The sequence below is a fragment of the Mustela putorius genome, unplaced genomic scaffold (assembly GCF_011764305.1).
Source record: "Mustela putorius furo isolate JIRA1106 unplaced genomic scaffold, ASM1176430v1.1 tig00000450_pilon_pilon_pilon, whole genome shotgun sequence".
Classification (NCBI taxonomy): domain Eukaryota; kingdom Metazoa; phylum Chordata; class Mammalia; order Carnivora; family Mustelidae; genus Mustela; species Mustela putorius.
Genome location: NW_025421385.1, coordinates 16,480,139 through 16,507,062, shown reverse-complemented (window position 1 = coordinate 16,507,062; position 26,924 = coordinate 16,480,139). Strand labels below are relative to the sequence as shown.

Sequence of the window (26,924 nt, the reverse complement as noted above, 5' to 3'; positions counted from 1 at the left end):
AAATTATAGTGTACTAGCTCTGCTATTAAATCTTGTTTTTTGGTACTATAATAAAGGACAGAGATAACAATTTTTTTAAAAAAATCTGTATTAAGGGGCGCCTGGGTGGCTCAGTGGGTTAAGTCCTCTGCCTTCTGCTCTGGTCGTGGTCCCGGGGTCCTGGGATCGAGCCCTGCGTCGGGCTCTCTGCTCAGTGGTGAGCCTGCTTCCTCCTCTCACTCTCTGTCCGCCTCTCCACCTACTTGAGATCTCTGTCTGTCAAATAAATTTTTAAAAATCTTTAAATAAATAAATAAAAATCTTTTTAAAAAATTTGTAAAGATAGCTACATGTCAAAGTAACAGATTTCCTTATATCACTTCATATTCTAGCTTATGCATTTTAAAGCATTGAGAAAGAGGCTGAACCTTCATGAGATTGCCCAGAGGTCAAGAGGCAAGCTTTCAGTTAATCCCTAGTTGAGTTTTCTTATGCCTCCCATCTATACAGCACACTCTTCATGGGTGTTCCTGTCCTCAAGATTACTCAAATATGTCTTGAGCACATGGCGAGGGCTTTCTAGATAGTTCCATTGAATTGTGGTTGTGAAAAATCCCATCTAAGCTTCCTATATAATGCAGGCCACACACTGTAAAACTACTTACAGAATAATGTTGCCAGCCAAGCAGAAACTTGGCTTCCTAGAAAAATGGTGTCCTTCACAGGTCAGCTTTTACGCTTCTCTGAGAGATACTCAAAGGACCTTAAAGGCAATGTAGTTCATCTTATGAGAAAGAACAAGATGTAGAAATCAGAATTAGAATCAGCTCATTTCACTCACACCAGATTTTTAGCCACCCTCCTCATCATGGCCTTGACCAAGTGGGTCTGTCCAGATTGAGAGGTCATAAACTTGAGGCCAGGATACCTGCACCTTGACCAGCCTGTGGGAAATAAGATGGGATATTTGCGTTCCACTGGTTTGCCAAAGTAGCCATAAGAACAGAACTGAGACCCTGTAACTATGTGTAAAAAGAGGAGGGTGAGTACTAGTTGGATGGATATTCCCGAGAATTTTGCCCTGCCACTTAAGCACACATTTTGTGCTTTAGATCTATTTGAACATAGTCTACCTCTCATCAAGAGTAAAAAATCAAAAGGAAAAATTCTCAGCATCTCTTGATGTTGCCAGAAACCCCAAAAAAGCATTCGCTATGTAATTTTCCCATGGGACAAGCTTTATGCTTGTGTCTAATGTGGAAGGCAGCTAATTCTGAGGCCCTCAACCCTTCGGATTGTATCTTCGATTGTGTCCTTTCCTCCTGAGAAACAGACACTCGAAAAGTGTGACAAATGCTCTGAAAGTGTTGTGCTCATTCACGTGGTTGATTTCCCTCTGCAGGCTGGTCAAAGATGCTCCTTGGGACGAAGTCCCACTTGCTCACTCCCTGGTTGGTTTTGCCACTGCTTACGACTTCTTGTACAACTACTTGAGCAAGTCACAACAGGAGAAGTTTCTTGAAGTGATTGCCAACGTCTCGGGATATATGTATGAAACGTCCTACAGGAGAGGATGGGGATTTCAGTACCTGCACAATCATCAGCCCACCAACTGCATGGCCTTGCTCACGGGAAGCCTGGTCCTGATGAATCAAGGTGCGTGTGGACACAACCGAGGGAATGCCTAAGCGCTGGTCCTAGGTGCCTTGTGCGCAGAGCGTTTTTATACCAGCCCTAGTACGTGTTCATATTTGGATCCTAACGGAGCTCATGAGTTGAATTAATACCAGGGCATCTCTTAGACAATTGAGAGACATCTCTTCCTCATTTCTGCTACTTATATCAGCCTGCAGGTTTTTTAAGTCAGGCTTTTGATTGCCCCAATCAATGTGATAGTGAACATAGCCATCCTGGGTAAATGGAGTTTTTAAAAGCTTAACGAGAAGTTTATTATTTGAAATGAATCTTCTTTGCACACAGATGTCTGTCATTACAACACTATTTTTTTTTTTTTTCTCTAAGGACCTAAAATAACCAATCGGGGTCATTTAGGTCAAATTTGTAAGTGACTTTTGTGGATCATGTAACTATTTTGCTTTAATGTATTACATAATTGCTGATACTACATTGTCTCTGTTCTTGTAATTCTGATTTAATTACAACACTTTAAAAGTCTGCACATGATTAAATTTGACTGTATTTAAGAAAAGCAGCCCTAAGATCACAGTGAATTATTGGGATATTAAACCTATACTTGGGGCTGGAAAATCTGACAGAACTCAACTTCCCCACAAGAATTAGTATGCATTTTGTAGATTATCCAGCATCAGATTTCCTCAAGTCTAGCATTCTCTCTTGTCTTATCAACCAGCCATCACTTTTTAAAAAATTATTTTTATTTTTTTTTAAGATTTTATTTATTTGTTTGTCAGAGAGAGAGAGCAAGCACAGGCAGACAGAGTAGCAGGCAGAGGCAGAGGGAGAAGTAGGCGCCCCACCGAGCAAAGAACCCAACTCGGGATTCCATCCCAGGATGCTGGGATCATGACCCAAGCCGAAGGCAGCATCTCAACCAACTGAGCCACCCAGGCGTCCCTAAAAAACTATTTTTATTAACATATAATGTATTATTTATCCCAGGGGTACAGGCCTGTAAATCATCAGCCAGCCATCACTTTTAATTAGTCTTACAGGAAAAGAAACTAATATTAACTGAGCATGTGGCACGTGTTATTCCTTGTCCCTATTTTATTTGTCACATCAACCATATAAGGTATCAGATTTGGACCCAGTTTTGTCGAAACTCAGAGTGCCCTCCCCATCTATATTTTGTTGCCTCTCTTAGAATAGAGATTCAATTTATAGGGATTTAAGCCATATTTTAAGAGAGCCAAGTTTCATCTTGGCTCCCTTTGCCCCCTATTCTCACAAGAATAAACAGGATTTAAAAGATCAAAATGCGAAATAAAAAATAAAAGATCAAAACACAAAATATCAAATCAATAAACAAATATCAAAGTATTTATTTATTGATAAATAAATCCCAAGGCCTGTGAAAAGACACCCTCATGAAATGGTGGAAAGAACCCAGGACGAGCTGGCTCTCAGCCAGGGCCTTGGGTGTCAGCCTCGTAGTCTTGTTTCTTTATATAAATGTTGAGTTCTTTAGTAGCAAGATAAGAGCTTATTTCTTCATTCTTTGTGGTAGATAAGATTGCTCCAGATACTATGCAGACATCAAAAATACCAATTCAGGGGGCGCCTGGGTGGCTCAGTGGGTTAAGCCTCTGCCTTCAGCTCAGGTCATGATCCCAGGGTCTTGGGATCGAGCTCTGCTCAGCCGGGAGCCTGCTTCCTCCTCTCTCTGTGCCTCTCTGCCTGCTTGTGATCTCTCTGTCTGTCAAATAAATAAATAAAATCTTTAAAAAAAAAAAAAAAGTAAAAAAAAAAAATACCAGTTCAGGTTGGGGTCAAAAGGTGTAGTCCTCCTCTCACAGGAGTTTGCGAGTATGTTTATTTCCTGACGAAGGTTACGATGTGCTCAGCAAGACAGTGTTTCTAGAACTCTCACGCAGGCAGTGTACACATTCATAAGACGAGTGGACAGAAGAAGAAGTGAAATCCCCAGCCGGGCCCATCTCAGTTAATAACCAGGCTCGCCGTCCTGGCTCTGTTGGCAAACACACCACCATGAGGAGTTTCCTCACAGGCTGTTTGGACAATCCCACCTTCTCCAGACTGGCCTCACAGATGCTGGCAGAGCTTAGTGTACCAGTAATTCCCACAGGACTCCCACAAAATCTCAGAAGGGGGAGAATCAGAATGTTCTCTCTGCTCTGCTAACTCTCTCTCAGGCTCAAGGATCAGGGACCACAGGATCACACATGAGCCGTTTGCAAATCAGTGGGAAGGAAGCCAGTTGTGAAACATTTACACGAACAGCATTACCAGAGAACGAAAGAAGAGCTGTCATGAAACTCTGGTTAAATCCTGATTGAGGGTATTCAGTTTGAATTGAGGAGAGCCGTGTTTTTTATGTGAGTTTGAGAAGGTTCACAGAACTTTGAAATAGAGGTAAGTCTGGATAAGTGAAGAAATGAAGAACATTCACTTCTGAACATTCATTCAGCAAGGGGTATGGATGGTGGGCGAGCCCAGGGCAAAGCATCAGTAACAACATCAACTCCTGAAACCGAGGTTGCACTGTATGTTAACTAAAACTGAAATGCAGTAAGAGTATCAGTGTCTCATACTGACAGATTCAAAGTTTACAAAGGTAGACGTTGCCTCATCTCTCCCGAACAGGGTTGTCTTTGGGGGGGTAAGGGGGAAAGAAGGAAAAGCCAGGTCATATGATATCAGGGTGATAAGTAGCAGGCCTGATTTTTTTTTTTTAAGATTTTATTCATTTATTTGACAGAGATCACAAGTAGGCAGAGAGGCAGGCAGAGAGAGAGCGGGGAGCAGGCTCCCTGCTGAGTGGAGAGCCTGATGCGGAGCTCGATCCCAGGACCTTGAGGTCATGATCTGAGCTGAAGGCAGAGGCTTAACCCCCTGAGCCACCCAGGCGCCCCAGCAGGCCTGATTTTAGGTATCACGTTGTGGAGTCTGGTTAGAGATGGAGGATACAGAGAAGAAAAAGAGGAAAATGATTAGAACTCTAAACCCTAATGATTACAGAATGGAAACTAAAAACTCTCCAGAAGACTGGCCTGGCAGGTGTACAGCTGGACAGGAGGAGTCGGGGTACGATTCACAGTCACCTCTCCAGGTGGAACCCAAACAGTGCTTCCCTCAGGATATGGGAGCCAGGTCTAGAGCCTGGCACCTGGGATTTAGGCTGGGATCTGGTGGTCCCAGGGGCCCTGGAAGCCCTCACACCCAGCACACACGTGGTGGGCCGTGGTAGTATTCAGCACTGGTGATCACACACATCTGTGCGAGCAAAGCAATGAGATTCTATCCACACCGGGAGGCGATGAGCTTACTTTCACCCTCACTGGTTGTATGTTTTTAAACAAAAAAACAAACAAAACAAAGCTGAAATCTAAAGACCTAGGTTCAGATCAAAGTTCTGTTCATTTTTAGTCATGTGTCAGAGGTCTTGAACAAGTCAAGCTTTCTGTAATTTTGGAGCAATAATGCCTAATTGAATTGGTAAAAGGATTAAGTAAGATTGTGTTCAGTGCTGTGTAAATTGCAAATGTTTTAGAAATGCGAGTTGTGATTGTTACCTAATGCTAGTCGCAAGAATTTATAGGAAGCTAGCATTTTTGAGTCAAAAGTATTTCATTAAAATTTTAAGGCCTTTAATTTTCAGTTGCAGAAGTAGAAAAATGTGATGGGTTAAAGCTCTTGAACAAAATTTTAGCTCGTTTTTGGTAGACTCAGGACTCCCCGTTGATATTTTTTACCATCAGAGTAAAAGACAGCACTCCAGTGGTGTCTCTGATCCACTATGCTGCCTTTTGAAATCCTGTGAAATCCTGTGGCACATAAAGGATGAGAGATCTTCCTCTAATGACAGAACAGATCGAAGGCTATCTGCTTAGCCTTTATAGTATTTGCAGCTTATTAAAAATCCTCTGAACTAATGGTGCAAGTTTTATGAGGTGATAAGCTTCCAAAATATTTTCAAGTAGTAGTTTTTAGAAAAATTGAATAAAAGTCTTAATACACAGAGCTCTTCTTGTAGACACAAAGTTACAGGCAGTTTGTAATCTTAGATGTGATGGGGTTTCAAATTGATTAAAGATTGGAAACTGAAGCTCATTTCAGGGTTTATCTTCATTTAATAAATGACTTGTATTCGAGAACTTTTTAACTTAAATCATGGACCGGACACAAGCCTGAATTAGCAGAATGTTATTTATATTGTTGATAAGTCCGAGTTTTACAAAATGCTCTTTGTACTGAAGTCAGATAACTCAGAGCATTTTTTTGCTCATAATTTTGTTTATGCTTCCTTATAGCTAGAGTCAGTGTTTCCATGTGTTTTCATTCTGCAGGGTATCTTCAAGAAGCCTACTTATGGACCAAACAAGTTCTGACCATCATGGAGAAGTCTCTGGTCTTGCTCCGAGAGGTGACAGATGGTTCCCTCTACGAAGGCGTTGCCTACGGCAGCTACACCACTAGATCACTCTTCCAGTATATGTTTCTTGTTCAGAGGCACTTTGACATCAACCACTTTGGCCACCCGTGGCTTAAACAACACTTCGCATTTATGTACAGAACCATCCTTCCAGGTATCGTGAGGAATCAGAATTGGGAGAGCAATTAACTATGATAGTTCTTCCCGATTATGAAAATGAGTCAGACCAGGAAAAGAAATGTGGGGTTCGAGTCATGTCGAGATGAAAGGGATTTTTTTTATAAAAAAAAAATCAAACAATGCAATAGTTGTATCTAACCAGAACATTTGGGAAGTTACTGTGAGGATTTGTGATTTATGTACTGTAAAGCTCGGAGCGTAATGGATCAAATATAATTTGTAGCCCCCACAGTACTTTTGTTTTTGTAGATGTAAAACTTGGGTACATATACTAATTCCTTTTCATGAATCTTTTTTTTAAATTTCCAAAATATCATTGTGTTTATTTTTTGCATATTTGAAATAGCTCCCAAAACAGTAACTTTGTATTTTTCTGATTCATCTGCAAAAATAACATTTCCTTTTCTTGAATCTTAACAAGATGTAAGCATTTATGGTTACATGTTCATTTTCCTTTACATGCAATCCCAAATTGATCCTCTTGTTTTTTAGGTTTTAGTTTTTATTTCCAAGCTACATAGATATTCACAATGAAAGACTGTGCCTACATATTTGTTGGAGCTTCAGTATTTTCTTTAAATAGTTTAGTGAAATGCATAATATAAAATATAAAAAATCAAAAAATGAGTTGCTACAAAACTTCTAATTCCTTGTTGTCTTGTAGCTCAGTCTTCTAAGAGAACTAGCTCTAAAAAAAGATGTATATGGTTTAAGAACACTTGGATTTCTAGGACAGTCTTAAAACTCTCCTTGTTTCTAAACAGGACTAAGATGTTAGAAAAAGTTTAGGAGGTAGATTTTCATCAGATGGGAATTTTTTTAACACCCAAAAACCAAATAATCCAGTTGAGAAATGGTGGAGAAGAAGTAAATAGGCATTTTTCCAAAGGAGACATCCAGATGGCTAAAGGACACATGAAAACATCAGTTGTCCCAATTTTAGTATATGTGCTGCTGAAGCGAGCACGAAAACATCAGTTGTCATCGGGGGGGAAAAACAAAAGCCTGAGATATCACCTCAGACCTGTCAGAATGGCTAAGATTAACAACACAAGAAACAATAGGTGTTGGCAAGAATATGGAGAAAAGGGAACCCTCTCACACTGTTGGTGGGAATGCAAACTCGTACAGCCACTCCAGAAGCCAGTATGAAAGTTCCTCAAAAAGTTAAAAATAAATCTACCCTACCACCCAGCAACTGCACTACTAGGTATTTACCCAAAGGACACAAAAGTGCTGATTCTAGGGGGTGTGTGCATCCCGACGTTGATAGCAGCAATTTCCACAATAGCCACACTATGGAAGGAGGCCAAATGGCCATTGACTGATGAATGAATAAAGAAGATGTGGCGTGTATCAAAAAGAATGAACTCTTGCCATTTGCAATGACATGGATGGAGCTAGAGCATATTATGCTGAGTGAAATCAGTCAGTTAGAGAAAGACAAATATATATTTCATTCATATGTGGAATTTAAGAAACAAAACAGGTGAACATATGGGTAGTGGGGAAGGGAGAAAAAAGAGAGGGAAACAAGCCATAAAAGACTCAAAGACAGAGAACAAACAGGGTTGGTGGAGGGAAGTAGGTGGGGGCTGGGCTGGATAGGGGATGAGTATCCAGGAGGTACTTGCTGTGATGACCACTGGGTATTGTCTGTAAGTGATGCACCACTGAATTCTCTTCCTGAAATCAGTATTGCACTATAGGTGAACTAACTAGAATTTAAATAAAAATTTGAAAAGGGAAAAGAAAAAAAAGGATGGGGAATCTTCCCCACCACCCCCCAACCAGTGAAATGTAATTATTAGATGGTGAGTCTAGCCCTACACTAAAGAATCCAGTCTTTAAATCTTTCTGCTCTGGTTGTGTACACGTGGCTGAATAGAATCTCTATTATTTGATTAGGTATCCAAAAAATACTGCAGAGCAAAAGAATGATAAGCTTCTTAAAGTTTAGTTGAGAATTAACTTTCAGAACCCCATTGTTTTATTGCTTATTCTTAGATATGCAGGAGAGGCCTGTTTTGTAGCTTATCTTGATAAAGGCCATGAGGCCAGGGACCTTGGAGAGGTCTCAGTGCTTTGTCATTTGATCTGAGATCTAACAGCCGGCCGCATCAGGGCTGTGAGCTGTGTCTGTGGCTGCATTCGGAACTGGAAAGGATAGGGGAACACCTCCGCGAGGGGGATTCGTGTATTTCTGTCAATTAATCCAACAAAACATTACCGAACATCTGTGTGTCAGGCACTGTTCCAGAGAGGGGATTCAAAGAGAAATAAAATATATCTGCTTTCAGGGAATTCACAGATTAGTAGAAGAGTCAGGAAATCACATTTTATCATAAGATTTACTTGGAATAGCATTTACTAAACTGGCAGAGGAAAAACATTAGCTGTAAATTATGTAAATATGGTCATGGTATCATTTTAGAAGGGATTGTGTGTTAAAAGTCAGTCTATTCTTTTTTTGTTTTTAATTTTATTTATTTGACAGAGAAAGATCACAAGTAGGCAGAGAGGCAGGCAGAGAGAAAGCGAGGGAGAGAGAGAGAGAGAGAGAGAAGCAGGCTCCCCACTGAGCAGAGAGCCCGATGTGGGACTTGATCCCAGGACCCTGAGATCATGACCTGAGCCGAAGGCAGCGGCCCAACCCACTGAGCCACCCAGGCACCCAAAAGTCAGTCTATTCTTAACAACCTTTCTCTCTCTCTCTCCCCCCCCCCACCTTTTTTTTTTCTTTTCCTCAATGGATATTCTGGTAATGATTATTCCTGTCTGGCTCAGAGCTGTCTCCTATTCTTTTTCATGAAAAACTGGAGTATATCCAGTCTTACCTGCTTTTGTTTTGATGACCTATTCCCGTATGATCTTTGCATTTTCTTTCTTTAACTTGTGGCGGTATATATTAGCAGGATCTTCTGTGGGAATTAGGAAGTTTTCTTCCTATATGGGGGCACCTGGGTGGCTCAGTCAGTTAAGTGTCTGCCTTTGGCTCTGGTCATGATCCCAGGGTCCTGGGATTGAGCCCCACATGGAGTTCCCTGCCCAGCATGGAGCCTGCTTCTCCCTCCCCTGTTCGCTCCTGCTTCTGCTCTGTCTCTTGCTCTCTCCGTCAAATAAATAAAATATTTAAGAAAAAGTTTCTTCCTGTAGAAATGCAGTGTCTCCCTTAAGCCTTATAACTTCCACTTTATTGGATGCCACATTGAAGCACCTTGTGTCATCATCTTGGTGTAGAATATGGGATAGTGGGTAAGACAGCTAGAGCTCAGTCCAGGTTCAGGAACTCACTGTGCTCCAGAGGAGAACCTCTGTGTCTCTGCAGATATGATGTCGCATAGCATGGACACTGGAAAATGAGGAAGGTGGGCAGCATACAGAAGCATTAAGAATTGTGGCACTTCCCTTCCCAGTGATAAGTAGCCACGTAGCAAATACAAACTTGCGCACAAGATTTGTGAAAGAGGTCAGGTCAGAGGTCTCATTAACTGGTTTGGGTCTCATTAACTGGTTTGGGTCTCATTAACTGGGTCTCCTTAACGTGGATGTCATGCTTTTGGGTTTTTTAAATTCAAGGTACACAATCAATTCCAATTTGCAACCAGGATTGGAAATCATTGTTTAGGTCTTCAGTGGAGTGTGCAGTTTTAAATCTATCTTCATTCTGTCGAACTTCTCTCCCCAGGGTTTCAAAGAACTGTGGCTATTGCAGACTCCAATTACAACTGGTTTTATGGTCCAGAAAGCCAATTAGTGTTCCTGGATAAATTTGTCATGCGGAACGGCAGTGGTAACTGGCTTGCTGACCAGATCAGGAGGAACCGTGTGACCGAAGGTCCAGGGACACCATCCAAAGGGCAGCGCTGGTGTACTCTTCACACGGAATTTCTCTGGTAGGACATGTTGGGCGGCCTTTAAAAATAAATTATACCCAGGGCGAACGTGTGCTAGATTCCTGCATTTAAAAAGAAAAACTACGTAAAGCACTTTGTAACCCCTACTCCATATGCCACCAGCTCAGCTTCGGCTCCTGTTGCAGCTTTGGAGGCTCTGCCGGAAACATATCCTTAAGTGTAGGATCTCATTACTCTTGGCAGTTTTTGGTTTTCTTGTGTTAGAGATGTCCTGGGCTTCCACTGTTTCATAGATGGTCATGTTTCAGTTTACATCATTTTTGAAATCCTATAAAGAGAAAAAGCACAAAATGTAGACTAGGTTACCCTGGCAATCACAGCAAAGAGAGAAATAAAGGTAGGAAAATGTTTTGTTTTAGTAAATGGAGCATTATAATCTTCTAATAGCAAAGTTGTTACTAAATTTCCAAAACCGTTTAAAAGTGTTTGACAGTATTTGACAGTTTCACTTTGATAATAAAAGAACCATGTAATTTTTCCTGCCTTAATCCTTTAAGCCTAGAAAGAGAAGCCAGGATCTCCTTTTTAAAGTATTGCCAAGTATATTGTTGGCATCCAATAAATTAAAATAAAAATTACAGGGAACTGGTTAATCATTAATTCTTGATTTCTTTTCAAGCTATTGAAATGTGTATTCAATTCCAAAGTATGCTTCTGTTTTGATTGGCTTCTCTTCATTATTCTTTTTTAGTTTAAACAATTAAGAAGAAAAAAATATTAATAGAGTTACAACCAGTTACAATTTAACCAACATTTTTTAAAACTATTGTCACAGGTGGAGCAAATATATTAATATGCAACCATTTCTGACTCCTTTTAGGGGTACGAAGTAATTATTTAGTAGTAATTTCACTTATCCTAAATAAACAACCAGGATAGTTCTATAAGCTGACTATAGGAGTCAGATTAATGCTAAGTCTAACTTGGTTCAAAATCTGCCATTTATAGGAATATGCAGACTGACCAAATCAGAGAGGTATGGCCAATTAATTCATCTTGTGTCTGGAATTGTTAAATCACAATAATTAAACCAACGTTATTAACTAGACCTAAGTAAAGATACGATCTCTGATGGCCTGAGACTCTAGAACAGCAGATGAAACAGCCAAAATCAAACACCAGTAAGGTTAAACATAGGTGATCAATTCATTTTAGAGAAAAGTATCTAAGAGCTAATAGTATAGGCCTGCCTTTCTTCCCTTGAGCAGGAAATCATCTACACCCATCAGAAATGTTCATCTCAATCATCATGTTTATGATTCCTTCAGGGGCCCTCTCTGACTCACAATACTGTGTTCTTAATCACTGTGGAAGTTTATTGTTAATTCTTATATTAATATGATAATAAATATTTGTCATAAATAAAAACGAGAGGCCATTTTTTGGGTCCAAAATCCATGATCTCATCTACAGATTCAAACAGAACCCATGGCTTTTGGTAAGCAGGGGTAACCACAATTATAAATCTCCCAGTATGAATAGTTTCTTGAATTTCATCTACTTACCTTCTTAGATGCGGTATAGGCAGTAAATTTTATCTAATACGTAAAGTTCAACTCTGCTAACATTTATTTTTTTAGAGGGTGAAAATTAGTCTAACAAACTTTCAGTAGTACCGGTTGTCACAGAACAGTAAGTACTTCCTTACAACTGTGGCTTGTTCGAGTCTTGATCCTAACACTGGGTTCTCCAGGATAGAAGTCCCTGGGCTAGAAATTTGGAAGTGTGATTCTGTGAGCCCCCGCTGTTTGGAGGGCAGCTCTGAAATCATTCAGTGAAGAGCAGGTTCACAGGTTCACAACTATGAAGATAGACTCGTCTCCCTTCACTAACACTAAGGGTGTTCCCCTGCGCAAGCTCATCCATGGGTGTTTCCAGAAATGTCCCTCCTCCAGAGGACACTGCTAACACTCTGGGTAGCATCTGTGCTGTGTCCTCCAGCCACACTACAAAGTGGCACCCCAGTTCTTTTTTTTTTTTTTTTTAAAGAAATCACAAGTAGGCAGAGAGGCAGGCAGAGAGGAGGAAGCAGGCTCCCCAAAGAGCAGAGAGCCCGACGTGGGGCTCGATCCCAGGGTCCTGGGATCATGACCTGAGCCGAAGGCAGAGGCTTTAACCCACTGAGCCACTCAGGCGCCCCTGGCACGCCAGTTCTGATGGCTTATTTTAACTTCCACCAGAAAAACCATCTAATTTTGAACAATTCATCCCTTCAGGTATGACGCCAGCTTGAAATCTGTGCCTCCCCCGGATTTTGGCACCCCCACGTTGCATTATTTTGAAGACTGGGGTGTTGTGACCTACGGGAGTGCACTCCCTGCAGAAATCAATAGGTCTTTTCTTTCCTTCAAGTCGGGAAAACTCGGGGGCCGCGCCATATATGACATCGTCCACAGAAACAAGTACAAAGACTGGATCAAAGGATGGCGAAACTTTAACGCAGGGCACGAGCATCCCGATCAAAACTCATTCACGTTTGCCCCCAACGGCGTGCCTTTCATCACGGAGGCTCTCTATGGGCCAAAGTACACCTTCTTCAACAACGTGTTGATGTTTTCGCCCGCTGCGGCCAAGAGCTGCTTCTCTCCCTGGGAGGGGCAGGTCACGGAAGACTGCTCCTCGAAATGGTCCAAATACAAGCACGACCCGGCAGCCAGCTGCCAGGGGAGGGTGGTGGCCGCGGTGGAGAAGAGCGGGGTGGTTTTCATCCGAGGGGAGGGAGTGGGCGCCTACAGCCCCCAGCTGGATCTCAAGAGCGTCCAGAGGAACCTGATCCTCCTGCACCCGCAGCTGCTGCTCCTGGTGGACCAGATCCACCTGGGAGAGCGGAGCCCGCTGGAGACGGCAGCGAGCTTCTTCCACAACGTGGACGTTCCTTTCGAGGAGACGGCGGTGGACGGGGTCCACGGGGCTTTCCTCCGGCAGCGGGACGGGCTCTACAAGATGTACTGGATGGACGACACCGGCTCCAGCGAGAAGGCGACCTTCGCTTCGGTGACGTACCCTCGCGGCTACCCCTACAACGGGACCAACTACGTGAACGTCACGGTGCGCCTGCGGCGCCCCGTCACGCGGACGGCTTACCTGTTCATCGGGCCGTCGCTGGACGTGCAGAGCTTCAGCCTCCACGGGGACGCGCAGCAGCTGGACGTGTTCGTCGCCACCCGCCGGCACGCCTACGCCGCCTACCTCTGGACCGGCGAGAGCACCGGCCAGTCGGCCTTCGCGCAGGTCATCGCCGACCGGCGGGAGATCCTGTTCGACCGGAGCTGCGCGGTGCGGAGCGCGCCGCCGCCCGAGCTGCGGGACCACGCCGCGCTGGTGGAGCGGAGCCTGCAGCGCTTCAAGCCGGTCTTCCAGCTGCTGGAGAAGCAGATCCTGTCCCGCGTGCGCAACACGGCCGGCTTCCGGAAGACCGCCGAGCGCCTGCTGAGGTTCTCCGACAAGAGGCAGACGGAGGAGGCCATCGACCGGATTTTTGCCATCTCGCAGCAGCAGCAGCAGCCGCAGCAGCAGCAGCAGCAGCAGCAGCAGAGCAAGTCCAAGAAGAACCGGAGGGGAGGCAAACGCTATCAATTCGTGGACGCCGTCCCCGATATTTTTGCACAGATCGAAGTCAACGAGAAGAAGATCCGCCAGAAAGCTCAGATTTTGGCACAGAAAGAACTGCCCATCGACGAGGATGAAGAGATGAAAGACCTTTTGGACTTTGCAGATGTGACGTATGAGAAACACAAAAGCGGTGGCTCCCTGAACGGCCGCTTTGGACAGGCCCGGATGATGACAACGACGCGCAGCAGGGCCCCGTCGCTGTCGTCGTCCTATACCAGGCTCTTCCTGATCCTGAACATTGCTATTTTCTTTGTCATGCTGGCAATGCAACTGACTTACTTCCAGAGGGCCCAGAGCCTGCATGGCCAAAGATGCCTTTACGCAGTCCTCCTAATAGACAGCTGTATTTTACTGTGGCTGTACTCTTCTTGTTCCCAGTCCCAGTGTTAGCACTAAAGCCAGCCATTGTTTGGTCGTTTTGTGGTCCCAAGAGTCTATGCAAAAAACAAAACTTGCCGCAGTTTGTTATTGGAGTTTTTATCTCAGATTCCTTTTAACAAATTAAGGGGGAACGTAGTTTCACACAAAAAGGAAGGGATATGGAGAAATCAGAATTGGAAAGACGAAGGTTTATCAGAGGAGTAAGAGCAGCTTGGTTGTCCCATGGCGTTTCTGGAAGTATTTGCGTTGGCTAATTCAGCAATCCCTGTGATACTACCCTTAGGAGAAACAAGAAATCTGGTTTTAAGAAAAAGATTTAGATAGATTGGGTTTTATTAATATTAATTTAATGTTATTAGCAACCTCCAGATACTGTTTTATGGAAAAGACTGAAACACACAATTCTGATAAGTTCAGAAAAAAAAGATTTTTAATCGGGTAGTTTTGTTGAAAAATAAATATTAAGTCCTGGTGTGGGGGTGTGAACTTCCTTGGAGAGTAGTTCATTAATTAAATGAGAGCAGGATCTCCATATCAGATTCCTATTCAGACAAAACAATAAAATCATGGCAGACAATCGTTAAAAATTTAAAATGTGTTTTCAGTAGAAAAACACATATCCGTGATGAATATTTCCTTGGCGATGTTGGTCTCTGCACACACATAATGCATCCACTGGTTGTCCAGTAAATAAGACAGTTCCGGGTAACTTAATTTTCTCTTTTCCTTATAGGGAAAACTGTTGTAAGACCCAGTGGCTCAACTTCAAAGTAAAATATTTTATATCCCAAACGTTGATTTCAATACCAAAGAAGATGGGGAAGCTAAAATTTGGATATGATTCTTACGTTTTTTAATAGAAAACTTTAAGTTTATTTTGCTAAATAAACATAATTATGATTTATCTATGGTGTCTTCCTTCTTTGTTCCATTTCTTTCTTTGAATCGAAAGAAATAATTTCTCTGCTTATTTACGTTTTTGTGGCATTGCAAACAAAAGCCAGCTTCTGATACTTAAGTAATTAAAAACATAAAATGGCCGTAGTTATGGTCATTCAAATTCTCCTGTGGTAGCAGGAGCAGAGAGTGCTGGGAACATGTCCCACAGGTTAGATTTCAGCAGAAGAAAATGATCTACTTATAGGGAACTTAAGAGTAATTATCTTACATTCTACATAGACGAGTCTTGCAGAATTCTTTCTTGAAAACAGAAAATACACTTGGCTCAAAGTTTATAGTAAGGACACATTCTCTGATTTGAAAGTCTAAAGTCATAATGGCAATCATTTATTTTTCCTTATCCTTTTTACTCATGGAGATACTAGTATGCAATGGAAAACAGGGATATGGAGAAACCCTCAGGAACACCTTTTTGCAGTGCTAATTTTGAACCTTCTTACATAAAGAAAACAAGGTTTGACTTCACTTCATTACACTTGGCATCTAGAAGATGACTTCTGAGGAAGTAGTTTTTCTTCTTTCATGGAGGAAATCTCTAGGGAGGATGTCGTTACACAGTGTTTAAAAGAATAATGTTTTCAAAAGAATAATGCTTCCGTTTGTCCTGCATGGATGCTGTTACTGGGATTTAAATTTGCTTTATGTGACAGATTCTCCGTTTACTTAACCTCATTCAGCATTCCTCTCTCCTCTTTCTCATTCCAAAGGGTGAATTGTCTGAAATGATCAAAAGCAAATTTTGAAAAAAAAAAAAAAAGGGAAAATTGCTCTTTGAGGCTACCAAGCGAACCTGATCTCATTCAAAAACTCAAGGCATACTTTCTAATATGGATGAAAAGCACAAGTGAGCGCCAAATCCAGCTTTCCTTTTGTTTTGGTTAGGTCGGGGCTGACAGTAAATTAGTCATCAGACCATGTTCCAGTCTAACACCTTAGTTCATTCTTCAAGTAATTTTTAAAAATAGGGTAATCACGCATCTCTGAAACAAAATTGATTAAGTAAGTTTTTTCTTCCTAAATGGACCTCATATTTCACTTACAAAGAAATTTCCACAGGCAGGGACTTAAGTGGTTAAGTGAAAAAAAAAAAAAGAAAAAGGAAAAGCTAAAAAGAATCACAGTTCTTTATAATGAGACATGTTTTATATCAGGGATAGTACATATTTGAATAAAACTAAAGAACTCTTTGTATCTTCCAGAAAACCCAGCAATGTTCAATCTCTCTTGTAAAGTGAGTAAGCAATTATGGAACCTGTTTCAGCACTGCTCACTACGAAAGGAGTGTTTCAAGCTCCTTGAATATGTAAGCTGTTGTTTGGGGAATTGGCAGGACTCTTAGTCCTAGCCTTAAAGAAAATTTGGGTATTAAGGAGGGCACGTATCGCGTGGAGCACTGGGTGTTATCCGTAACAATGAATCTTGGAATACTATCAAAAACTAATGATTAAAAAAAAAAAACAAAAACAAAAAAACTAATGATGTATGGTGACTAATAAAACATAATAAAAAAATTGAAAGTTAAAGAAAAAAAAGAAAATTTGGGCGTTATTAGCATACAGAGCTTGTCTGTGCAGTGGAAGGGGCATATTCCCCGGCTGGTAACTGTTTAGCTTATAAGCAACCATGATGATGATGATAGATGGATTTATCACCTGTTGCGAACATTCTTTTGAGATCAACATTCTTAGGACCACTGATAAACTCAGGTGGGAGACCTTATTCTGGGACCGTTTTAATAATTAAAGTTTGTTGTATCACCTCAGATATTTATTCTTCTACAAATACTTCAGCCAGGATTTTAAAGAAGTAGCAAATATTCTAAGTTTAATAGTTTTAATAGACTGTTATGCCCACTGAATGTTTTTTAATAGAAAAACTTACATTAAGATTTATTCTGTTTTTTAAAAAAAATAGTTGATGGTTCACAAACCACCCACAAAGGAGTTTGAGATTTCTCCACAAATTTTTCAGACAAAGCAAGTTGTGAAATGTTGTATCTGTAAGCTAAAAAGTAAATTTATGTTTTTCTTTAGACATATAAAACAAGATTAAAATGGATATGATCATGGGTAGAAGGACCATATAATTTATCATCTAAACTAGGCAATTTTAAGAGTTGAAGGAGAAACAAACAACAGATATAGACCAAGACTGTTCTGGAAACACTAGGACATATGGCCATCTATGCCATAGATTTCTTTTTTAAGATTTTATTCATTTGAGAGAAAGAGAGAACATGAGCGTGGGGAGGGGTAGAGGGACAGGAAGAAGCAGACTCCCTGCTGAGCTGGGCGCCCACTTGTGGGGCTGGATCCCAAGACTCTGGGATCATGACCTGAGCCAAAGGCAGACACTCAACCGACCGAGTCAGCCAGGTACCCTATGCCATAGATTATTAATTCAGGAAATAAAGGGGGTTAGGGTGGTATTTGTGAAGGTCTAACTTGAACTTTAGTGCTAAAAAAGGAACTTGAGATGATCTGGTTGAGTGTCCAAAATTTGCAAGGGGGGAAAGAGTCTCCAGCAAGGGAGGACTTTGCTCTCTCCCACTTCCTGTCTGTGCTTATCCCTGCGCTTGTTTCATTTCTGTTGGCAAAGCCCATCTGCTAGATTCTCCGGTCTTTATGTCCATATTGAGAAGAGGTCAGTTTCTGCAGCTTATTTAGCTCACTGGCAAAGATAACATACTTTTCAAGCAATGTTTCAGCTAGATACCTGCTTTATGTTATAACGCTAATCAGCTACTGACATTTCTCAGGAAATGACTGAGAAATCATGCAGTCTACTACATAGTCTAAATATTTAATTTTTAGACATTCTATTTTAATAGGTTCAAGCTCTGTTAAACAAGACATCATGTGAGGCATTAAAGGCCCAAGTTGCATTAGGACTTTCTTGTTCTTCTTGGCTATATACTTTCCCTCTCTTTGTTTTAGGGGTGTCTTTTGTGGTTTTGGATTTTTTCCCCTAAGTTATAAACATACATGATTGAAAAAATCTAAAAGGCTTGTATTTTTAAACATTTCCTGCCACTCCTTTCCTCACTCTACACTTGTGCTTTCTGAAAGTAACCAATTTCTGATCGCCTTAGCTGTTGTGTCCATGATGTCCTTGTTTACGGTAAAGTCTAAATCTTCCTACCAGGGAAGAAGAGGATTTAGCTCTCTGTCCATCTCCCCTCTCTTCACACCTGTTTCATTTACCCCTAACTTTCCAACACAGCAACCATAGTTTCGGTTACATCAGTATTCGGTATTTACATGCCGTAATGACGGTCAACAGGACTTGCCGGTTAGCCACGTAGAATACCGTCTTACTTCCTTTCATGCAGAACTTTGGTTTCCCCAAAGTTGAGGACTATTTCTTTTTTTTTTTTTTTTTCATTTGCTTAGTTGCCAACCCGTTTCATTTTATCCTCAAACTTTTCCGATATGCGTGGGAATCTCTTCACTCTGTTCAATCACTTCTATGTAATTAGGTGGTTCTTCTTGTTCTTGGGATCAGCCCTCCTCCTATGTTGGTTGTCCTCAGATCTCCTTTCCCCATCATTCTAAGGATTCTCAATGCCTTTTGTTGGCCAAATCTTCTGTTTCCTGAGCCCCGTGCTTCCTTTTTCTTGATTAATATCTCATCTTAGTGGAACATATATTCCCTGCGATTTCCGAAGAAGAACGCATGAGCAGTAAATATCTTGCCCCTTTGCATAGCTGAAGAAACTGTTTGTTCTCTCCTTCACTTGATCTAACCAACAAGTGTAGGTTGGAAATCACTTTTCCTCAGAATTGTGAGGGCATGGCTCCATGACTTCCTAAATATTACTGAGTCTTCCCCTGCACAGAGCAACGGGAACCAGAAGAAGTCTTCATTGTCTTCCCTGGTGACCTCAGTGGAGGGAGGCTGCAGAAGGAGGTACTTAAAAGGCCAGACTGCTCGTGCTCTCAAAGTCATGCAGGAAGGGAGCTAGAGGTCCCCCTTACCCTCTGATTAAGTACAGCATGTCCACTGTCAGCTGTGCTATGTCTTTAAACCAGAATCCCTCTTCTCGGTGTCTCTAGGGAGTCAAAACCTCATCTTGGGCTGGAGTCCGAGTACGCTCTGCCTGCCGTGGCCCCACTTTCCACGTCCAGCTGCGTTCCCCGTCAGAGGTACCTGCTGCCAATTCCTGAGCCTGGTTGCAGCCCCGCAGAGCAAACCGGCTTGTTGCTGTTGATGACAACCCTATTCTCTTGCTGGCTAGGATTTCGGCCTCCTCTTTAGTGACATTACCATTCATCCAACTTTTTTCAGTAGGTGTTCAGTGTGTTTCAGGGATAGGAGGCCGGCGTGGCTGGAGCGGAGTGCGAGAGGGAGGATGGTGGGAAGCGAGATCTGATCGCACGTGCCCTCATAGGTTGTAACAAAGACTTGAATTTTGAGGTGAGAAGTCAGCCGGAAGAATGGCGTTACGGATAACTGAGATGTGGCCAGCTTTAGCTGGAATAGCTAGGGGGAGGTGAGTCCAGGAGCTCAGATATTTTGTCTAAACACCCAGTTGATCCTAGAATCCAGGAATGGGCTCTGGCGGAAGATAGCCACCCGGATTCTTAAAGGTTAAATGGAAAATCATTACTGTGTAAGTGGAGAAAGGAATTCTGGGTAAATGGACACAAGTCTGAAATGATACAAGACACGAGTCTGAAAAACCAGGTCTTGTTCAAGAACTTACCCAGACTGGTGTGGCTGGCCCATAGAGCGCGAAATGGGGAGTGGTTGCAGATGAGACTGGAATGGAAAGCCAGGAGGATGTTAAAGGGAACTTTGTATGCCATGTTGAGGAATTGGGACTTGATTCTGCAGTGAGGGCTCCTCAGGCTTTTTCATGCTTTAGTGTAACCGAGGGAGACAAAGAATGCTCATCGCCGAGCCAACATGGCAGTGACTTTCACCAGGTGGGTTATGTGGATGTGGTGGCCGAAAGGACTCGAAAGAGGGAAGGTGATGATGTCTTACACGTGTGTGGTGGGGGTGGGGGTGGGGGTTGGGGTTTGAAAAATCCTTGAGGTGGCGCTGATGTGCTCCCATTTCCCATACACTCAGTCTAGCGGGAGGTTCCCCCTCTGGTGGGAGATCATTGCAGGCCGTGCACAGCCACTGAAGGATTTTCTTTTTAAATAACCGGATTTGCATTTTAGAAAGACGAAGAGGATGGACCCAATGGGGGAAGAGATAGGAAGCTATTTCCATAGTCTGGCTCCTTCCACAGGTAGGAGATAATCAGCTCCAAAACTCCAAGTCTAGAGAGGGATCCATAGAAGGATCACATAATTTTAAAGGCGGGTCCTAAGGGAAATGTTAATGTTTTAAGATGGGCCTTTGAGGCTTTGGTTTTTATGGGGATTTTCTTATGGTATTAAGGAGGGCACGTATTGCAGGGAGCAGTGGGTGTGGTACATAAACAATGAATCTGGGAACACTGAAAAAATAAAATTAAGATGTTAAAAAAAAGGTAAAAGCTTCTAAAAACATTTCAGTTAGCTCACACTTTCCAAATTAAACAATGAGAAGTGATTTTAGTATGTATTTAGGAATTATATTCTGAACAAGAAATGTTCCCAGTGGTTTAGGCACCTTCATTTTCTTTCAAACAAAGTATAGGAACAGGAACTAACTTTCTCTGTGGAGGGAACATCTTGTCAGTCTTCTCTACTTTTCACTTTTCAGCACGTGTTGTTTACCACTGTTTAATTTTGTCCAGGATAAGAGACATCCAGTAAAATAAATTGATTGCCTTCCTATGCAGACAATCCTGACTTCTTAGCTCCTTCACCCCCACTCTCAAAGGACTTTCTTGTAATGACAGACGGGTGGATCCGTGCCATTTATGAGAGTTCTGGGGAGAATCCTTGGAACACTGTATATATTCAAAGCTCTGTTCCTGATACAAAAAAGACTGAAGAAAGGATAACGTGATTATTTTGAAAGATGAATTCGTAGAACTTTTCATCAAAGTTGAAATATAAATTGCAATAACAACTCAAAACATTACTGTTATCGAATACTGCCCTCGGGTAGTTCACACTTAGAAGACACAAAGAGAACATAAAAATCACTACTCTGACTTCCCCACTAGGCTACCCTCCTTGAGGGCCAGGGTTGGGTCCCGTGCTCGTTGTATGTGCATGATTCTTGCACAGTGCCTGGCACACACATGGTATTCAAAAAACACTTGAGGAGGGGCGCCGGGGTGGCTCAGTGGGTTAAAGCGTCTGCCTTTGGCTCAGGTCATGATCCCAGGGTCCCGGTATGGAACCCCACATCAGGCTCCTTGCTGCACGGAGAGCCTGCTTCTCCCTTTGCCTGCTGCTCCCCCAGCTTCTGCTCTCTCCTCTCTATTGGACAAATGAATAAACAAAATCTTATTAAAAAACAACAACAACAACAACAACACAAAACACTTGAGGAACTGCCTAAATGCATGAATGGAGCCCAGACCACAGTGCTCTCAGAAGACCTTAAGGCACAGAGCTGCAGCCAGCACAAGAACGGCAGGAACCTCCCACGTAGCCGTGAACTTTGGCCCAGAGAGATGCTCCAGCGAGATCCCAGAGCTGTTCCAACATTGCCCCCTCCGGGCTGCGTGGTGGTTGGAAAATTCAACCTCCAGGACAGGGCGCGTGAGAGAGACAGATGCTAACGCGGCCCACAGGCAGCTGCTGTATGGCTGTTACACACGTGGTGGTCTCGGGGGGCTAGAGAGCCCATATGCCACAGCGCGACTTAAAATAACACACCATTTGTGTGGGATGTTGTAAACCACCAGTCATCGGCAGACGGTTGCTAAGCTCCGGGAACTGCCGGTGAAGACAAGACGCCTTTGGAGTTCGGGGCATTGTGCAATTCCAGCAAGCCGGGCGCCGCCCGCACAGCTGACGTCCTGACCAGCAGGGGGCAGTGCGGCGCGGGTGCGGGGACGCTGGACAGTCCGCGGGCTTTGCAGCCACACCTCCGCCCGCGCCCAGTCGAGCTGCGTGTACAGCTGCCTTCCCCAGGGAAACCCGCAAGAGGAGTCGCTCCCAGAATTTACACACGTTTTCTCTACTTCTAAATAGCCTTTCTGTGTTGCTCCAGGGGTGTTTCTACAAGTCTTTATAGGTGATGAGAGGACCTCTGTGAATTCACTGCTTAGGCGAGGTCATTTTTGATTTAAAAAAATAATTTGGATGCCAGGGGAAGAAATAGGGAATGAAAGAGTACTTAATAATTCTGCAAACTGAGTTGTGTTTTTAAAATGGGGTAAAAGGAGCCCCAATATGAGACTTATTTTATGAAATGTGCAATAATTCATGAAAACACAGCTTTGTTCTTACTTAGGCCATGATGTTGTTAAAGCGTACTGGCTAGTGACGGTAACTACAGCCATCTTACTAAGAACCTTAGAGCAAGAGTTTTGCACACGATTGCACACCAATTCAGTAAGGATGTAAGGAAGATATAAGCTACAGCCCTGTCATAAATTAGGAAGCGAGGCTCAGAGAGATCAACAAATGGGACCAGAGATACCCAGCAATTATTATGGGCCGTGTGACGAAGCTCAAAATACAACATTTTAATATTTCTTTTAATTATTTGAAATGTTCAAAATGCCACATTATAATAATTTAAACTATTGAGTGATGAGCATAGACATGCTGAAGCTTAAAATCTCGCTGCAATTTTTACCTTTAATCTTGTGACACTGAACAGAGTAAGCAAATATTTTTTTTGTCAAAATAGACTTTAAAAAGTTAGATAGACTAAAAGATATCCCTATATTTTATTTTATTCATTTTTTGAAACAATGGCTCTATTTTCCTGCAGACAGTTCAAAGGAAGTATATATGAGAGAGAGAGAGGGGAAAAAATGGGAAACCTAAGTGTCACTAGAAGCCAGATTGAAGGATTTACATTTTTAGAAAGGAAATGCATGCAGATTTCTCCAGATAGCAGTTTTTAAAGAAGTTGGTGGTAGGAGACTATGTTTTAAAGCTAGCTTGGAGGGCTTATTTCCCAGGCTTAAAGTAATTTAGGGGAGGTGTCACGGTGCTAGGTTTAGGGTGATTCGACAGTGGTCGGTGCCCTGGGCCTTGGAATGGATCTTGCTGTCACAAAGTGCAAGGTAAGAGACAGTAATCTCGGGGCCAACCAACGTTTTTGGACTGAGCATTCATCACGTGGGCCCAGAGGGTGTAGGCATAGGCGGTGTTGGAGTAGGGGTGTCCCAAACCGTCCGCAGTAGCACAGCCTTAGCAATTTCCCAAAGCCTTGATGTTCTTGTGGAGTGAAGCCAACCTTCTTTTTGTTTCCCTTGGGGTAGAGAAGGTGGATTTCTTCATGAGCCACACTGGGGTCTTCACGTAGCACAGGGGGCTTGCAGAAAGCCAAACCTTCCAGAACTTGCAAATGGCTACCTCCCAGCACTACTGGGACTCTAGACCTCTACCTGCTTTGGGTATATCAGCTGTTCCAGAACAAATGTGTCAAATCTGGCCACAGTCACTCAGCCTTCCTGATCATGTTCCATGAGCCCAGTGCCATGGGAGACTTTGAGTGGGTGCTGGTAGGGGAACAGACCTGCACCTTGTATCCTGTACCTTTCCTCGTCCGACGGTGTTCACCAGGGCTGATGGGATAGTTCGGGTAGCTCATGAAGTTCAGCCGATAGTTTGTCCTCTGAACATTCGGTCTCTCTGAGGCACAGGATATCTGGGGCTTCTTCCTAGACCAGTCTAGACCCTCCTTCTTAATCCAGGCTTGAAGCCCATCCACGTTCCAGGAGCAGCTCTGGAGTGTGGCTGATTTGCCACCGGGTGAAGTTTTCTGATCTGGTGGTGAGGGGGTCCTCAGACAGAATTGGTGCCTCTCCTGCTGCCTCTCTTTCATTTTGCTTTGCTCCCTCCTTATCCTTCTTAGCATCTGGCTCAGTCTTGGGCTCTTTCCTGTCTTCTGCCACAGCTCCTGTTCCCCATGCTTTTTCCACTGTAACGAATACCCTTCTAAGCATGTACCGCATCACCCACTGAAGCCGTATTTTTACTGTGGTACCTGCTTGGGTCCCCTTCTGCCTCCCCTCCTCTAAAAGACATCCCCATATTTTGGAAATTACAAGTACTTGTCATACTTTAAGATCCCGCAGCACAGCTTATAGAGAGCATGATATGCCATCAGTGCAAAGTCAGACTTTTGCATGGTTTCTGGTCTCATCTTATACCCAAACTGTGAGTCACTTTGATTTATATGAAGTAGAAATGCTTCATAAACATAAAATCAAATTATTTGCTAATTTCTTCATAGTCATCTCTTAGCTTAGTGTTATTATCTGGACTTTGCTCTTACTCATAAATGCGGTTTTTCAGGTGGTTGAAATGAGTGACATCATATAATGCTTTCGATTGGCTGGCTGTTACTTGACATAAAATAAGCCTACTTTATCATCCTCTTCTAAAGAAGACAAAGATTCGTCTGAATTATTACTGGTGTGAAATATAAAAGAGGCTAGAAAATACTTCAGCATCAAAGCATCTCTCGGACAACCACTTGTCACCCCCACTGTGTTTTATTTTTTATTTTTATTATTTTTTAAAAGATTTTATTTATTTATTTGACAGACAGAGATCACAAGTAGGCAGAGAGGCAGGCAGAGAGAGAGAAGGAAGCAGGCTCCCTGGCTGAGCAGAGAGCCTGATGCGGGGCTTGATTCCAGGACCCTGGGACCATGACCTGAGCCAAAGGCAGAGGCTTTAACCCACTGAGCCACCCAGGTGCCCTCCTACTGCTTTTTAAACCCCAGCATTCTATGGAAGGAACAATGTAACTGTTGTTTTGTTTTGTCTTCCAGTTGGGAAAATTTAAACAGTGACTTTTCACTTTTGATTAAACTTTTCACTTTTTGGTTGAATATTTGTATTTTTAGAGATCACACCTGTTTCCTTCTAGAACTAGAATTGTGTATTACAGAATGGTAGAGTTGAAAGGGACCCTGAAGACGGTCTAGTCAAAGCCTCTTGTTTCACAGTTGAGGAAACACCTTGTTTGGCATTTCTTCACTTTAGTGCGGATGAAGGCATCACCAAAATCAATGTTAATTGCTTTGACATTTACATTGCAAGCTGGACCAGCCCCGGGTTGGGGAATAAACAAATAGGGATGAAAACAAGTTTATGACGTCATCGATCCAGCTGTTCTTCCCCCAAATAATCTCAAGTGAGTTGCAGACTTAAATTCCTGAACTATATCATTTATTTCACAGAATAGAGATGGCCGATAATTTGTTTACTAAACTTTCTTTGGTCTCTGTTAGAGGACCCAGTCAAGGGTTAACACCCCATAAAGCGCAATAGCCTATTACGGCAGTGAATTAGCGCCCTCTAGCACATTTCTGAGTTACTACTGCCAAAAAATCGTATAAAATGTAACTGAAACTGCGCTGGGTTCTTTACACTGTCTCACGTTTAATTCTCACAAAAATTGTATGACATCCATTGAGACAGCGGTGTAAGGAGAGAAAGCCAATATGCAGTGTGGTGAGGGCTCCTTCGGGAGTGAGAAGAGCTGTGGACGGGGAATGACTGACTTTCCTGAGTGACACTGATGAATATGAAGAGGTCCTGGTCCTCTGGGGGCTCCCTGATTAGTAGGAGAGAAAGAATTCCAGAAAGGGGGGCACCTGGGTGGCTCAGTGGGTAAAGCCTCTGCCTTCGGCTCAGGTCATGATCTCGGGGTCCTGGGATGGAGCACCGCATCGGGCTTTCTGCTCAGTGAGGAGCCTGCTTCCCCCCCCCCCACCCCCGCTGCCCCACCTGCCTCTTTCCTAGTTTTGATCTCTCTTTCTGTCAAACAAATAAATAAAATCTTAAAAAAAAAAAAGAATTCCAGAAAGGAATGTTGCAATAGACACCTTAAGAACTATTGCAAGTTATTGTATTTTTTAAGAGTGTGGGAACAAGGAAACAGAACCACTAAGTCCGCTTGGGGGTTGTGAGGATAGCGTCAGTGAAGAGATGACACTGGACAAAGAATTAAAAGAGGAGAGTAGTTTGACGGGTAAAGAACAGAGAAACGTTCAGAGCAGCCACAGGGGCAAGCTTAAGGGCACACAACTGGAGAACACTCTGGTACTTAAGTATGAGTAATGCAGGGGGTCAGTGCTGTTGGAAACCGGGGTGCATGGGATGGGGGGGACAGAGGTGTCCGGAGCAGCACTGGGAAAGGCTTCTGTGACCACACAGCGAATATGGAACTTGTTTTCTTGACAATGGGAGTATTGGGGGTTTTCAACTGGAAAATAATATAATTGGATTTCTTTTTTTTTCTGCCTCAGAAGTTGAGAAATATAACCCACGGTCAGAAGACGACTAAAACAAACATGCTGTATAAAGCATAGTTATAAAGCCAACAGTTCTGTACCCCGCACTCTGGTATAGAAATACAACACTGTGAACACTCAGTCCTTCTTTCTACCCAAGTTATAATCCCACTCAAGCCCCCAAAGACAATAACCACTGTCTTTGTGACCCTTATCACTACTTGGTTTTTCTTTACTGTTTCATTACTTGTATGTACTTCCTCAGAAAATAACATTTCCTTTTAACTGCTTGCGAAGTTTTTGTAAATGGAATGGCACTTAAAATTTTCCTTGTGTCTGATGGTTACTGCTCTGCATAATGTCTGTAACATTCGTGCTTGTTGATTGTTGCTGTCACGGCCGTTTATTTATGTGAACTGCTGACCAGCCTTCTCCTGTCTGAATACTTTGCAATTTCTCTTGTATGATGCTGTCGGATATT

At 42.6% G+C, this 26,924-nt stretch overlaps 1 protein-coding gene and 1 pseudogene across 5 annotated transcripts in view; one reads left to right on the top strand and one right to left on the bottom strand.

Annotated features, from left to right (window-relative positions):
• The window catches only part of DSE (dermatan sulfate epimerase), an 82,557-nt gene extending 67,490 nt beyond the window's left edge, over nucleotides 1–15,067 (top strand). For 4 of the 5 annotated variants that reach the window (XM_004753550.3, XM_013056728.2, XM_013056729.2 and 1 more), the window contains 4 exons: nucleotides 1,382–1,635; nucleotides 5,988–6,227; nucleotides 9,942–10,149; nucleotides 12,387–15,067. In XM_004753550.3, coding sequence (XP_004753607.2) covers nucleotides 1,382–1,635; nucleotides 5,988–6,227; nucleotides 9,942–10,149; nucleotides 12,387–14,172 — 2,488 coding nt within the window. In that variant the 3' untranslated portion in view covers nucleotides 14,173–15,067. Of the gene's footprint in view, nucleotides 1–1,381; nucleotides 1,636–5,987; nucleotides 6,228–9,941; nucleotides 10,150–12,386 lie in introns of those variants that run through there. The other variant, XM_045080192.1, reaches the window with a different exon arrangement.
• Nucleotides 15,068–22,913: 7,846 nt separating this feature from the next.
• On the bottom strand, nucleotides 22,914–24,705 carry LOC101675710 (annotated as a pseudogene).
• Between the last annotated feature and the right edge of the window lie 2,219 nt (nucleotides 24,706–26,924).